The sequence below is a fragment of the Polyodon spathula genome, chromosome 37 (genome assembly GCF_017654505.1).
Source record: "Polyodon spathula isolate WHYD16114869_AA chromosome 37, ASM1765450v1, whole genome shotgun sequence".
NCBI classification, from domain to species: domain Eukaryota; kingdom Metazoa; phylum Chordata; class Actinopteri; order Acipenseriformes; family Polyodontidae; genus Polyodon; species Polyodon spathula.
The window spans coordinates 3916188-3931663 of NC_054570.1; the positions used below are offsets into that span (position 1 = coordinate 3916188).

The following is a 15476-nucleotide window of genomic DNA, read 5'->3' on the forward strand; positions in this document are numbered from 1 at the left end:
TACAAAAATAACAATCTCCAGGCTGGGCAATGCCTTCACTGGATTCAAGCTTTCCAAACAACCAAAAAAAAACAACCTGCTTCCTCAGCTCCCTCTCCCCAAATGAGAAGCAGAGGCCTCCTTTTATATCAGGTGGCTGGGCGCTGATTGATCGTTAATCAACCTAATCAACTAATCAACCCCAGCCACCTGAACATAATAAACCCAGGCAGGTAGGGGAAGTTAACCCCATCCCTGCCAATTTAAAGGGCAGAGCTTTGCTCTGCCACATATGCAGTTACAATCTTTTTGCACAATATAACCCAAACCCTAACCCCTTTCTGATACAATTGTACACTTACATATATCATGCAAAAAGTTGTATAGATGTACATTGTAACTGTGCATAATAAGATTGTATTACACATATATTTACTGAGTAACTGCTCTGTAAATACACAGTCATTAGAGATAGCATATTACATCTTCACGTGTTGCTACACTTATAATTTGAAAGTCTGTTTCAAAATGTCTGCTCTGGTGCTCTGGAGTTTGAGATCTGTCCTCTAAATCGCTGCAGGAAGAGAGATTTAAAAAAAAAAGAAACATAACAAGTGCTCTGGCTTTTCTGTTCTGTAACACATCATGGATCGTTCTTGCTGTGTTAACAGTTTGACAATGTGGGCACTAATCCTCAAACTATCAGTGCACTGCAGCGGACATTTTGAAAAGGGTAAGGAAGGGTACACATTATTTAAACAGCTTCTGTATAAAGAGCAACACGACTTGGATCAGTTAGATTTAATCCCATCCCTGCCACCCTTACACCACCCCACCCCCCCCCACACACACTATTTACAACAGCAGAGCTTTGAATGGAAAGCACATTTGTCAGATGTGTATATGCTGTGATTCTGTGGTAAAGGGATCATTTAAAAAATAAAAAAAAACAGGTAACATGTAAGATGAGGGCTCTATCCTATCTGTAAGAACGATGTCAATCTACATGATTAACAGTCTACATGACGATTAGAAATAGCAGCAGGGAATGGCAAGACAAGTTTGAAAAATGTAAAATAATATAAGAGTATTGTAATATGTGAATATAACTATTCATAGCAGATCCCCAAACTAAAGTGTTATCTAAGGGTGTTATATAAAAATAAAGCCCATGGTTGTGTTCATTAAAAAAGCTACAAACTCCAGAGTGGCGCATCCAGTAAAAGGCCGGGAGTTCCTAGGGGGTGGCGCTCAATTGGCCGAGCGCCGCCCGGGGGGTGGGAGGTCTAGGTCGGCCAGGGTGTCCTCCGCTCACTGCAGGATTTCCTGTAAGCTGCCCAGGGCTGCGTTGTCCTCCAACGCTGTAGCTCTGAGGTGGCTGCATGGTGAGCCTGCAGGGTGTAAAGAAACGGTCGGCTGATGGCACACGCTTCGGAGGACAGCGTTTGTTCATCTTCGTCATTCTCGAGTCAGCGCGGGGGTGGTAGCGGTGAGCTCAGCGTAAAAATAATAATTGGACACTACTAAATTGGGGAGAAAATAATAAAAATAAAAAAAGGCTATAAACTGTATTGCAAAGTTAAAAACGAGATTAACAGGCTATGGACATACAGCGTTATAAAGCATGTCATTAAAGCAGAAGAATGAGATTTTATGACATGGCGTGAATCAACATTATGCTGTCGAAATAAATCTCCTTGTTAATTACTGTATACATGGATTCTTAAACTAAAGCATGCCTCGCATTTCAACTGTCACAGGTTCAATATTATGTATGCGTAAGGTTCAAAATAAACAGCTAGTATTATATTCTGTGCATAGATTTGCATTTGGAAGAAGTCCAGTGTTGGGCTGATATTCGGGTATGTGAGAGTTTCCTATTAAAGGGAATTAAAGGGATCCAGGGTTAGTTTGTAAACTTGTCTACCATTGTACAGCTTCATTCTAGGTGAGATTGATGTGTCAGCTAAAATTATATAGGGTTAAGAGCCAAAGGACATGCAACTCATATAAGCTTAGAGGGGACTGCACTTATGTGAATTGACCAGGTGAAATTGACTACCTCCAGACCTGTTCTGAAAGGGGGTTCCCAGCTGAAGGTACTGGCTAATTACTATTTTGACTGCAAGTTAGGTCACTAGCGTTATTCGACTAGAAGAATGGATTATAATACTTGTGATGTTTGCATATCTTGACGAACCAATGAATGTAAACCAATGAATGTAAACTGATTCATTATAAATTCATAGTTACCACACACTGCATTCTTCAGCTATAAAATATATAGATATTAAAACATGCCTTTATTTCACATGAAAAACATTTAATGATTTTTTTTTTTTTTGTACATACGTTATGTCTTTTTTTCTAATTAACTGACTGTCACTTTGCTTTGTGGATTTAAGAAACAAATAAAAACAAATCGATGAGCTTTGCTTTTACACAAGTATGTGGCATTGCATTTACTTCCTTGAATATATTACAGAGTCGTGACATTTTAACAGCATGCACACATGTTGCTCGTGAAGACTCAGATTGGGGATGGTCCCACTCTTGTAAGAAAGGGACCTCCTTCCATTGCTCTACATTTGTTCACCTGTCCCAGTGCTTGATGAACGATACGTGGCAAAAGATCTTGAGTGACTGCAACGTGTTTCTCTGCATTGCAGCGCAATTGTGAACCTGCGTTTCTAAAGAGAAAAGGAGAAGTGACAAAGCAAGTAGAACATCAAGATAACAGCGACAAAAATGGAAATAAGTTCAGAAGAAACATACCAAATAAAATATAAGAATACAAAGAACTGCATGTGGGGCGTTCACAAGAAATCAAGAAACTAAAGAGCACACTTTGAAACTGCATAACTTTAAATACAGAGAAATGCATAATACAGAACATACAGTGAAAGAAAAAGCAGCATAATACACTAAATACAGTGGAAAGTGCAAAATACATGATAGTAGCAGCAACACAGCAGCTAATAGAGTGTATCAGGCTTAAAGAGCATGGAAAGCAAAAGAGAACAGGTGGGTCTTGAGAGTTGATTTAAAGAGAAAGATGGTGGGAGCATCAATCACCAAAGCTGGGAGAGCGTTCCAAAGAGTCGGAGCCATGGAGCTAAACGAGCGTTCTCCAAGTGTGGTGCACTTTTGCTTGGGGATAACAAGCAGGCCAGAGTCGGAGGACCTCAGCTTGCAGGCAGGGACACAGCGGGTCAGCAGGTTGAGGAGGTACTCGGGACCTGTGTGGTGAAGGGCAGGTGAGCAGGAGAGTTCTGAACATAATCCTGAACTTTACAGGTAGCCAGTGCAGCTGGGCAAGACTGGGGGTGGTGTGTTCACATTTTTTACATCTGGTAAGGATCCTGGAAGAGGCATTCTGGACTAGTTGCAGTCAGTTCATGGTGTGTGCCAGGAGATCACCATATAGAGAGTTGCAGTAATTGAGTCAAGAGGAGACAAATGCATGACAAAGTGTCTCAGCATCTGGGAGGGAAAGGTAGGGATGGACTTTGGAGATGTTTCGAAGATGGTAGAAGGAAGATTTGACCACGGAGGAGATGTGGGCATCAAAGGAGAGGTTGCTGTCAAGAAGTACACTGTACTGTGGGGGAAGGCAGCAGCAGACAGTTTCCGAGGTTCAGGGCAGCTATATTGAGATTCTTAAGTTGAGTTTTAGATCCTACTAGAAGGAGTTCGGATTTGCTAGTGCTCAGCTGAAGAAACTTGGCAGACATCCAGGCCTCGTTGTCTTGAACGCAAGCCGACGGCCGGACCATGGCAGAGAGGCTTCCTGGTTCAAGTTTTAAGTAGAACTGGGTGTCGTCAGCATAGGAGTGAAACATGAGGCTGTTTGGTGGATGGGCTGACCCAAGGGAAGCACGTAGATATTGAATAGAAGAGGCCCAAGAACAGATCCTTGGGGTACACCACAAGTGACTGTGTTTGCAACACCACTGCGTCCAGCATAGAAAACAGACTGCATGCATCCGGACAGGTAAGAGGACATCCAGGAAAGACAGGTCCCAGCATACATCTGAAGGCGGTCAAGAAGAATCCCATGATCTATGGTGTAAAAAGCAGCTGTTAGGTCAAGGAGGACAAGGACAGAGGGAGCACCAGCATCAGCATTGAGCAGGAGATCATTCACAATCCAGAACAGAGCAGCAGAGATTCAAGAGGAGGACAAGGACAGAGGGAGCACCAGCATCAGCATTGAGCAGGAGATCATTCACAAGAGCAGCAGAGATTCAAGAGGAGGACAAGACAGAGGGAGCAGCAGCAGAGCAGAGATTCAAGAGGCAGGACAAGGACAAGACAGAGGGAGCACCAGCATCAGCATTGAGCAGGAGATCATTCACAATCCAGAACAGAGCAGTAGAGATTCAAGAGGAGGACAAGGACAGAGGGAGCACCAGCATCAGCATTGAGCAGGAGATCATTCACAATCCAGAACAGAGCAGTAGAGATTCAAGAGGAGGACAAGGACAGAGGGAGCACCAGCATCAGCATTGAGCAGGAGATCATTCACAATCCAGAACAGAGCAGTAGAGATTCAAGCAGTTAGAGCTCCAGCATCAGCATTCTAAGCAGGAGATCATCCACAATCCAGAACAGGTCCAGCAGAGATTCAAGAGGAGGACAAGGACAGAGGGAGCACCAGCATCAGCATTGAGCAGGAGTAATTCACAATCCAGAACAGTAAGCAGTTAGGAAAGCACAGAGGGAGCACCAGCATCATCATTGAGCAGGAGATCATTCACAATCCACAGCAGCCTCGAGGTCTCTAAGTTCTCCTCCACCAGCCTGTCAGCATTGAGCAGTCGTAGATCATTCACAATCCTAGAACAGAGCAGCCGAGATCTTGAGGAGGAGTCTCTAAGGACTCCTCCTGTTCCTGTCTCCAGCATCGTGGTCATGAGCAGGAACAATCACAATCACCAGCAAGCAGAGCAGTCAGAACGTCAGCTAGATTACAGGGACAAGCACAGAGGGAGCACCAGCATCAGCATTGAGCAGGAGATCATTCACAATCCAGAACAGAGCAGCAGAGATTCAAGAGGAGGACAAGGACAGAGGGAGCACCAGCATCAGCATTGAGCAGGAGATCATTCACAATCCAGAACAGAGCAGCAGAGATTCAAGAGGAGGACAAGGACAGAGGGAGCACCAGCATCAGCATTGAGCAGGAGATCATTCACAATCCAGAACAGAGCAGTAGAGATTCAAGAGGAGGACAAGGACAGAGGGAGCACCAGCATCAGCATTGAGCAGGAGATCATTCACAATCCAGAACAGAGCAGTAGAGATTCAAGAGGAGGACAAGGACAGAGGGAGCACCAGCATCAGCACAAGAGCAGGAGATCATTCACAATCCAGAACAGAGCAGTAGAGATTCAAGAGGAGGACAAGGACAGAGGGAGCACCAGCATCAGCATTGAGCAGGAGATCATTCACAATCCAGAACAGAGCAGTAGAGATTCAAGAGGAGGACAAGGACAGAGGGAGCACCAGCATCAGCATTGAGCAGGAGATCATTCACAATCCAGAACAGAGCAGTAGAGATTCAAGAGGAGGACAAGGACAGAGGGAGCACCAGCATCAGCATTGAGCAGGAGATCATTCACAATCCAGAACAGAGCAGTAGAGATTCAAGAGGAGGACAAGGACAGAGGGAGCACCAGCATCAGCATTGAGCAGGAGATCATTCACAATCCAGAACAGAGCAGTAGAGATTCAAGAGGAGGACAAGGACAGAGGGAGCACCAGCATCAGCATTGAGCAGGAGATCATTCACAATCCAGAACAGAGCAGTAGAGATTCAAGAGGAGGACAAGGACAGAGGGAGCACCAGCATCAGCATGAGCAGGAGATCCAGTGAGATCCAGATCAGCTGACTGGCTACAGTCCTTTTGAGAGTTCAAGAAAAGATTGTTGTCCGTGAGACGTTTCATCAGCTGACTGGCTACAGTCCTTTTGAGAGTTTTTGAGAGAAAAGAGAGATTGGAGATGGGACGAAAATTAGATAAGTGACAAGTGGGAAGTGACGAGCAGAAGCGACAGACAGCTGTGATGCTGTGTGACAGAAAGACAATGATTCTTGGTAGTAAATCTCCCTGTGAGGGGGCTAAGTAATGGGAACAGAGTACCCTGGACTGCTTGATCTGACAGGGTTAAAAGGAAGTCAGTCATTTTGAAAAGGGGCGGAGCTTTAACTCATCGACCCGGAAGGGAAATTATGTGGCAGAAGTGGATTCGAGGAGAGGCTTCAATCATTTACCAAGGGGTTATGAGTGACGGTATAAATAGGGGGTCAAAGCGACGTAATCTGTTCCTTCGTTTTGGTTAGAGAAAAGAACGTGGAAGGACCTGTGTTTTGTGTCTCCGTATCGTGAGTGTTTGTCTGTTTGTCTCTAATTGTGTCTTATTAGATGGCTAACACATTCCGGAGCTGTCGCCAAGGGACAGCATTTGTATCATGAAGAAACTGTATTTGCACCATGAGCACTAATTCAAGCACTAACTGCATTTGTGTATGTGTTTTTTGTTTTGTGTTGGTGTATACAAAATGGGACTATTATTTCAGGACAAACCTGGGGATTACAAATTAAGTAACACATGCTTCTGGGTATTTATTGTTTACTGTTTGTTTTGCCGTCAAGCACTAGATATACAGGCTCATTAAACAACTTTGCACCTGGATTATAATTGTCTGTCTGTTCATTGATCACCTGCACACCGTTAATCACTTTGCCACACGCTGCCAGTGTCAAACGCTGTCAAAGGAAGGAAGAGATTGATATTTCGTACCGTTCAGATGACTGGCTTGGCAACTGTGCTGTAGATAATAGAGTCTTGTAAAGGGATGTTCTTTTCCTCTATTGGTGCGCTGAGAGACCAAGAATATTACACAGTGATTTTAAACAACAACAATAATAATCATAATAATAATCATCAAATAATAATACTGGGAGTACACACATGATTGTGATTTCAAGCAAGTGATTGAAACACTTCAAATGCAGTTCTTTAAACCTTTTCTTTTGGTATGCTCTGTTTTCTTAAGTAGCAGGGCACCTTTTTCGTTAAACTATTTTTATTGAGTTGCTTCTTTGTTTTAAAAACCAAGTTTATTGTCTTCTTTTGTTCTCTGTGTTTCTTGCCTCTTTGTTTTGTTCTCTGTGTTTCTTGCCTCTGTTTTGTTATCTGTGTTTCTTGCCTCTTTGTTTTGTTCTCTGTGTTTCTTGTCTCTGTTTTGTTCTCTGTGTTTCTTGTCTCTTTTGTTCTCTCTGTTTCTTGCCTCTGTTTTGTTCTCTGTTTTTTGCCTCTGTTTTGTTCTCTGTGTTTCTTGTCTCTCTGTTTTGTTCTCTGTATTTCTTGTCTCTTTGTTTTGTTCTCTGTGTTTCTTGTCTTTTTGTTTTGTTCTCTGTGTTTCTTGCCTCTGTTGTGTTCTCTCTACACCTGTGTTGTGTAAGTGCAGGACAGACAGCCCTTGCTTTGTTCTCTGAGTTTATTGTATTGTTCTTCTTTCAAACATGCTTCATTTCTTTGCATTTAATTTTTTTTTACCATAAAGGCATTTACATTTTATTTTTCTTCCTTTTATTTTTGACCTGAAAACGGCTTTAGTTTAAAGAACAAATAGATTTAAAGCTCCCACTTCTGTTTGTGTTTTTTTTTTTGTGTATCTCTGCACTGGTGATGTTTGCGGTGCAGGTGGGTTGTCTCTCTGTGTGTATGTAAACCTAATAAAGCAGAACACAAATCAAACCCCATCATAACTTTTTTAACTAACCAAGTTGCTTTGCTGCAGTTAATGCAGGTCACTGTTTACTGCATGCATTAATACAATTGTGATGTAAAGATAGATTTGTCACCACTGTCGATATAATCCCCTGCCATTCTATTGGTCACATCATTTGCCTTCCATTCATTCCCCTGGGTACAGAACCAGCGAATGGTCATTGTGTGACCTGCATTGCAATGGAAGCTTTTTCAAATAGAAAAATACATGTATCTATATTTACTGAGGCTGGTTTTTCTCCTGGAACCGAATGGCACCATAGTGTATCCCCTCCATCTCCTCTAAATAGTCTTGTGTTCCTCTGGTAGAAGGTAATACATTTACATATATTGTATTTATACCCTTCAAAAAACAGAAAAAAAGAATAAAAGATTAATCATAATGTGCAGTAAATCAGGACTCTTAGGAAAAAGAATAATACAATGACACAGGAACCTGGGACAGTAAAGGAAATTTCCCAGACAGAACGGTTTGTGCAATATAGATGACAGAGAGTTGCAGCAACAGCGCTGTTTCATCATTCAGTTCCTTCCTCTTGCAGTTTATAAATATCTTCTTGAAAATAACATAACAGCACATTTATTAATAAGTTGTTAATAATTAATTGGGATTACCGTTGACTCCTGATTCCCTCCTTCACTTTTCACGTTAACTTTTCCTATTGGTTGGTCTTTCTTTTTCCTTTGAAGTATAAAAAAGAAACAGCTCATTCAGTGACGGACGACATTGTTACTGGAGGATGTCATCGCGTGTCCCGGGACCTCAAGCTGATTCAGTGTGGCACTCTGTCTGACTGACATCACTGAGCTATTGCTAGAGACCAAGCTACCAACCCCCTGGCGGTGGAGGTGGAGGGTGGAATATACTGAAAGCACAGCACTGACTGTAGGGTTACATGCACCTGGCTTGATTGCTGTTGGTAGCTGAGGCTGATAGATTGCGGTGCAGGGGGGCGGTCCTGTAACTAGACTGACTCATGCTCTCAATCGAAGGATCGCATTTGCTGCTGTATTTGCTTTCCTGCCTGAAACGTTACAATCTTTCAAGTTCTAATTCATTTGAGGGATTTTGTTAGCGGTACTCACTTCTTGATGCAAATGATAATCACCAGGATAAGCAAGATGATCACAGCTACACTCCCAGCCACTGCATATACTAACATGTTCATTCCCACGCCTGCTGTACAAGAAAATAAAACACTCAAAGAAGGAAGGGGTTAGCATTCCCAGCACAGCACAGATATTACTAACTAGAATACATTGGTCGCATTGAATTAGTGCTATAAAAATAAATGAACATCATTTTATTTGAACTCTCTCAAAGCATAAAGGGAAACACTTCCCCTGCACTTCTCCAGGGACACACAATGCACTTCTATTTTCCATTCAGAACACCATTAGGCACATTAATTACCCCATCAACTATTGTGTAAAACATATGAATTATTATCGAGCGAAATATAAATGTAAAATATAATGAATGGAAAAAATAAAGAACATATCTATATTTGAACAACCTTTGAAAACAAATTAAAGCCAACTGTTTTCTTGATCCTTTTGTTTTGAACAAAGCAAATGTTTAATTGTTTAAATTCTTCAAACCCATCTCCTCAAGGCGAGATACCTGCCTGTTACACTCAGAGGAACTGAGGGAGAGCTCTGTGTGCCAAGAGAATTGTTAGCTTCACAATAATAATCTCCACTGTCACTGGAGCTGATTCTGCTGAAATTCAGATGTTTGTTGTGTGCTTTCTCCTTATTCCCATTTCCATCCCTCCTGAACCAGGCGTAGCTGCTCACTGGTGGGTCTGCTGTGCTGGTGCAGGTCAGCGTCACTGAGCTCCCTTCCACTATTCCACCCGGAGCTGTGATTGAGACCGAAGTGTTCTTTGGGGCGTCTGAAAGTCAGCACAGAGTGATCAGATACTTTGTTTCACTACGATACCCAGTCATATGTTGAATTCCATAAGCAAGGGCAGGCAAGGCAAACACAAGATTATTGATTGAAAGTATTCAATATAGTATATAATAGTGTTCTTTAAAGTACTTTGTTCACTATACTCACATTTCACAATCAAGTTGATTTCTTCAGATTTAATGCTGCTGTTCTCAGCAGAAGCACAGCCGTACTTTCCAGAATCCTCATAGGAAACATTAAACTGAAGTTTGGTTGATTTCTCGTTCCCGATTAGCTGCCCCTCCTTGTACCAGACAATGCTGCTCTCCCTCAGGTTGCAGTGGACAAAGCTACAGGTCAGGGAAACTAAAGAGCCTTCTTTCACAGTATTATCTGGACCAGGATGGTCCAGGGTAACCTTGGGCTCTTGATGAAATAAAAAGACATGTTAGTTAATTAACAAACACTCAATTCTGAAATCTGAGAAAAAACAAACCAAGAAACATCTGAGCCCAGTAAGCACAGCTTCAGTGACGAGCTCAGTGCTCTCAAACCATTGCTTTAAACAAAGATTATTCATTTCAATAAAAATTCTTGCAAATCCATTCAGTTACAGGGGAGCTGGGTGACCAATCATCTTAATCATGCCTTTCAGACCAGATAATAATAATAATAATAATAATAATAATAATAATATAATAATATGGACTTGGGCACGGCTTATTAAAACATATTATTGGAGGAAGCTTCTAGGAAACACTCACCTCTTATTGAAAGGGACACTCCAGTGACATCAGTCCATTTAGCAGAACGGTGATTTGTTTCAAATCTAAAACAGTATCTGCCCGTGTCGCTGCTTTTCAGATCACGTATCTTTAGCGTGCAGTTCTTAACTTTGTTCTCCGGATACTCTGTCCGCTGTTTATATTCAGTGCTCACATTGGTTCCAGTGCTGTGATACACGTATGTGTTTGAATCAGTAGCACAACGAGCAGTACTCCTGAACCACTTTACAGTTACTACAGTTAAAGTTGTGCCCCAGTACTTTTTAGGATAATAATATGTACAGGGTATGACCACAGAGGATCCTCTCAAAGCACACATCTCTCGCGCAGGATAATTCACTCCAAAGTCATCACCCTGAACAGCTGAAAAAGATTACATTGAGAACATGGAATAACATTAATATCAATCAACATGCTTAGAATAATGCAGATACATTGAGGAGAGGAAGGAAAGGACCAAGGAAAGTTCTCAGACTGTACTGGAACTATTGCCTACACATGACTATTCATGGACACATTATTGAATGTGGAAACAGGGAATTAAAAACAAACCCTGTAAGGATATACAGCGGCTGCCTGAGATCCTGTTTCATGTGTGTTTCAGATTAGGGGATTTCTCAATGGCAATGCAAGTTTTCAGCACTTTTGTTAATGCAGAAGTGTTTTCAAGGAATCAATACGATGTCTGGGTTTGATTGTAAAGCACCAGAGAACAGGACAATAGTGTGTGTTGTATGGGTGCTGCTCTTGTGTGTATTCCACAGACACTCTGCCCTGTTTGAATGCAGGACTCGCAGAGCTTGAAAATGGCATGTTTAACAGCTCTAGTGCTAGCAGGAGCTGCCTGCTTCTCAACAGGGTTACAGGGTAAAACTCTTGCATATCCTGTCAGAATGTTCCACTTGTTTTAAACATAGACACCAAGTACTGTTATTCTGTCCCTATGTAATATAATAATAATAATAATAATAATAATAATAATAATAATAATAATAATTGACAGCTGAGTTTTCAGCATGCAAGCTGGAACGTTGGGTTTAATATTGGGGTTCATGGCCACTGCCACCAGTAATAATAGGAGAGCTGCACACCTTACCTAGCACAAAGTGAAGAGACACCACCAGCATGCAGTGTGTTTCCACTGTCAACATCTTCACTCCTAAAATCCACAATGGAAAACACTATTAGCATGCATGTCCTTCCTTTCTACTGTACAAAATCAATCCGTCAATTAGAGCAACTAAAAAAAGCTTCCCGTAATATGTTCTATTATATATCTATATATATATATATATATATATATATATATATATACAAGAGCTGCAATTGCAATCTGCAAACCATCATCGATGCTTTTATTTGCCTGAAAGAGGAAATAAAAAGACGCTTTTGCATTTCTAAAACAGACAGCACCCCGTTTTGGACTGATCGCAAGCACCAGAACTCAGCTCTATCATTTCTGGGTTTGGTAACGGTACTGACTGTGTTTCTATTGTCGGAAAAAATCGTGCCCATGGCAGTTTGGGCTAAATGGTTTTAAGAAATTAACCCATGATGTTAATTTAGTGCTAAATATATTGTCTGGTATCTGAAAAGCAGCAGTTAACCGTACATGAATAAAACTCTCTTTCACAAAACTGCCAGAAACATTAATATACATCCTGCCATATATATCATGTTTCTTATTGGGGTCGAGAGTATTTTAATGATCTAAGTAAGGGTGCTCTTAAATGTGCTTTAATAAAGCTGAGGGTTTCCACCTTTTAGCATGACTACATGCAATAAAATACACTGAAATGAGGCTTGAATAAGCTGCCACTGTTCAGAGCAGATCACAATCCATCCCCTGAGTAATAAGTCTCTACACCTGTCAGGGAAGATGTTGTCCCATTTGATAGCAGAACGACACACTGTTACAATTGTATTGTATATAAAGGAATAAAGACAAGACACATACCTGTTTCCTAAACCTGCGACTTGTGATGAGAGGACAAGAGGACGAGAGGCAGCAGAAAGAAACGTGTTGATCTTTAACTGCTGTTTCAAGGCAGGCAGTAACATTCACGATAATGGGAAATAAAGGAGAAGGATACCGACGTGTGAACCAGCTTGTGTTTTTTGTCAGCTCAGTAGTTACATTGCTTCCTTTTTTATAAGCATATTTGCGCAACCTTCCTATTGCTCAAAGATTTTTTTTTAAATGTATTCTGGCTACAATAGGATGAAGTGGGTGGAACCTTCCTTGTCACAATGAACATGGCTCCTGCTCTGTCTGTACTGTGAAGAAAGTTTGTTTTTGAGAGGAAAAGACATATTCTGTTATTGGGCCTCAGATTGAGTTATATCCTTTTAGACCCCCCTGCTGGATTAGTTTGTGTGCTGTTCAGTGAGGACTCTGTGGCTGCTGGATTAGCTTGTGTTCTCGCAGGGTTGATGTTGCAGGGAGCGATGCATTGTGTTCTCGCAGGGTTGATGTTGCAGGGAGCGCTGCATTGGGTTCTCGCAGGGTTGATGTTGCAGGGAGCGCTGCATTGTGTTTTCGCAGGGTTGATGTTGCAGGGAGCGCTGCATTGGGTTCTCGCAGGGTTGATGTTGCAGGGAGCGTTGCATTGTGTTCTCGCAGGGTTGATGTTGCAGGGAGCGCTGCATTGTGTTCTCGCAGGGTTGATGTTGCAGGGAGCGCTGCATTGTGTTCTCGCAGGGTTGATGTTGCAGGGAGCGCTGCATTGTGTTCTCGCAGGGTTGATGTTGCAGGGAGCGCTGCATTGTGTTCTCGCAGGGTTGATGTTGCAGGGAGCGCTGCATTGTGTTCTCGCAGGGTTGATGTTGCAGGGAGCGCTGCATTGTGTTCTCGCAGGGTTGATGTTGCAGGGAGCACTGCATTGTGTTCTCGCAGGGTTGATGTTGCAGGGAGCGCATTGTGTTCTCGCATTGATGTTGCAGGGAGCACTGCATTGCAGGGTTGATGTTGCAGGGAGCGCTGCATTGTGTTCTCGCAGGGTTGATGTTGCAGGGAGCGATGCATTGTGTTCTCGCAGGGTTGATGTTGCAGGGAGCGCTGCATTGTGTTCTCGCAGGGTTGATGTTGCAGGGAGCGCTGCATTGTGTTCTCGCAGGGTTGATGTTGCAGGGAGCGCTGCATTGTGTTCTCGCAGGGTTGATGTTGCAGGGAGCGCTGCATTGTGTTCTCGCAGGGTTGATGTTGCAGGGAGCGATGCATTGTGTTCTCGCAGGGTTGATGTTGCAGGGAGCGCTGCATTGTGTTCTCGCAGGGTTGATGTTGCAGGGAGCACTGCATTGTGTTCTCGCAGGGTTGATGTTGCAGGGAGCACTGCATTGTGTTCTCGCAGGGTTGATGTTGCAGGGAGCGCTGCATTGTGTTCTTGCAGGGTTGATGTTGCAGGGAGCGCTGCATTGTGTTCTTGCAGGGTTGATGTTGCAGGGAGCTTGGCTAGACTTAACCGAGGCAGCACAGTGACCTTACTGCCTGGTTTAGGACCCATTGAAGAGTAATGCAAGTAATACAAGCTTCATAAACCTCTCCCTGTTGAGCATAAATCAAGTGTTCTACAAAAGTGAAGCATTGTTGTGAATTACCCCATGCGTGCATGATAACCACACAGAATAAATACAGCAGTAGAAGAGGAACAACAGTGTTAGAAAAGGGAAGTTTCAACATTTCAGATCTACTTACAAATCATATGAGAAGGAAATGAGCAGGCATTCCCAATCCACACAGACACAGCTTATCCTTGACCTGATCATTTGCTTAATTAGACATTTGTACTTGTTTTCAGCTCATAAACAGTTGCAGTTCAAGTTACTTATCAAATGTTGTAGGTAACCAGCAATATGCTGTTTGAATGAAAACCAGCAGCCACAGAGGATCCACAGAACCAAGTTTGAGAAGCTCTGGTCTAACCCTTTCTATAGACTAACGATAATACCATACTAAGTGGAACAAATGTGAAAAATCCTAAAATGTATTGCCAGCTTTTGTAACTGAACAATTCAAAATCACAAATCTATGTACCTGTGTTTTACATATAAAATACACATTTACTTGTGTATATATAGATACACACACACACACACACACACACACACACACACACACACACACACACACACTACCGGTCAAAAGTTTTAGAACACCTCCATTATTCTAGTTTGTATTGAAATTTACGCAGTTTACTGTACTCTGAAATTAAAGCATAGAACAAATAAACAATTGGAGATAAAGAAATCATGGAATCGTTTTGTTTAACAAAATTTAATCTAAATTTTTGACTCAAAGTAGCCACCTTTTGCAGATATAACAGCCGAACACACTCGTGGCATTCTTTCTACAATGGAAATCAAATATTGTTCGGAAAGTTCTTCCCAACACTGTTGGAGAGGTTCCCACAAATGTGTTGCACTTGTAGGTTGTAGGTTCAAATTTTGATTCATCGGTCCATAAGACCTTCTTCCAGTCTTCAGTAGTCCACTAGCGGTGCTTCATGGCCCAGGCAAGCCTCTTTTTCTTATTTTGCCATCTTAGCAATGGCTTTCTTACTGCCACTCGACCTGTCAAACCTGCAGCTCGAAGTCTTTAACTGCTTGTTTATTCCGACCAGTGTAAAGCTGTGCTTGAAGCTGTTGTCCTATGAGCCGCCTATCATGCAAGCTGTTGACTCTCAGAAACTTGTCTTCTGATTCTGTTGTGGCTTTGGATCTGCCAGACCTCTTCCTGTCAGAGTTTCCTCCAGTTTCCAAGTGTCTTTTGATGGTGTAGGAAACTGTACTCACTGACACCTTGGCTTTCTTTGCAATTTCTCTAAAGGAAAGACCTACACTTTCAAGGGTTATAATGGTCTGTCTTCCTTTGTTAATTGCCTTTTTCTTGCCATTATGATAGCAATATATTACTTCCTGCAGTACAATACTGTCCAAATAGTGCTTCAGCGGGTGTAGTAACACAGTCTGTTCCAACACTGCTTTTATACAGACAGAGGGTTTGTAAGTAATCAACA

At 42.3% G+C, this 15476-nt stretch overlaps 2 protein-coding genes across 3 annotated transcripts in view; one reads left to right on the top strand and one right to left on the bottom strand.

Moving 5' to 3' along the window:
• Positions 1 to 15476, top strand: part of LOC121304304 (zinc finger protein OZF-like) — a 727904-nt gene that overhangs the window by 193974 nt on the left and 518454 nt on the right. The window lies entirely within an intron of this gene.
• LOC121304315 (B-cell receptor CD22-like) lies at positions 3598 to 12565 on the bottom strand. 2 transcript variants are annotated; one of them, XM_041235382.1, is made up of 10 exons: positions 12419 to 12565; positions 11558 to 11620; positions 10441 to 10824; positions 9845 to 10102; positions 9408 to 9677; positions 8866 to 8956; positions 8395 to 8461; positions 8004 to 8122; positions 6787 to 6865; positions 3598 to 4041 (listed from the first exon to the last, which is right to left on the bottom strand). In XM_041235382.1, exons 2-9 carry the CDS (start codon positions 11610 to 11612, stop codon positions 6790 to 6792), a joined length of 1320 nt encoding a protein of 439 aa, XP_041091316.1. In that variant the 5' UTR covers positions 11613 to 11620; positions 12419 to 12565; the 3' UTR covers positions 3598 to 4041; positions 6787 to 6789. The 2 variants fall into 2 exon arrangements, with proteins under 2 accessions (XP_041091316.1, XP_041091315.1); XM_041235381.1 differs by having other exon boundaries at positions 8866 to 8959.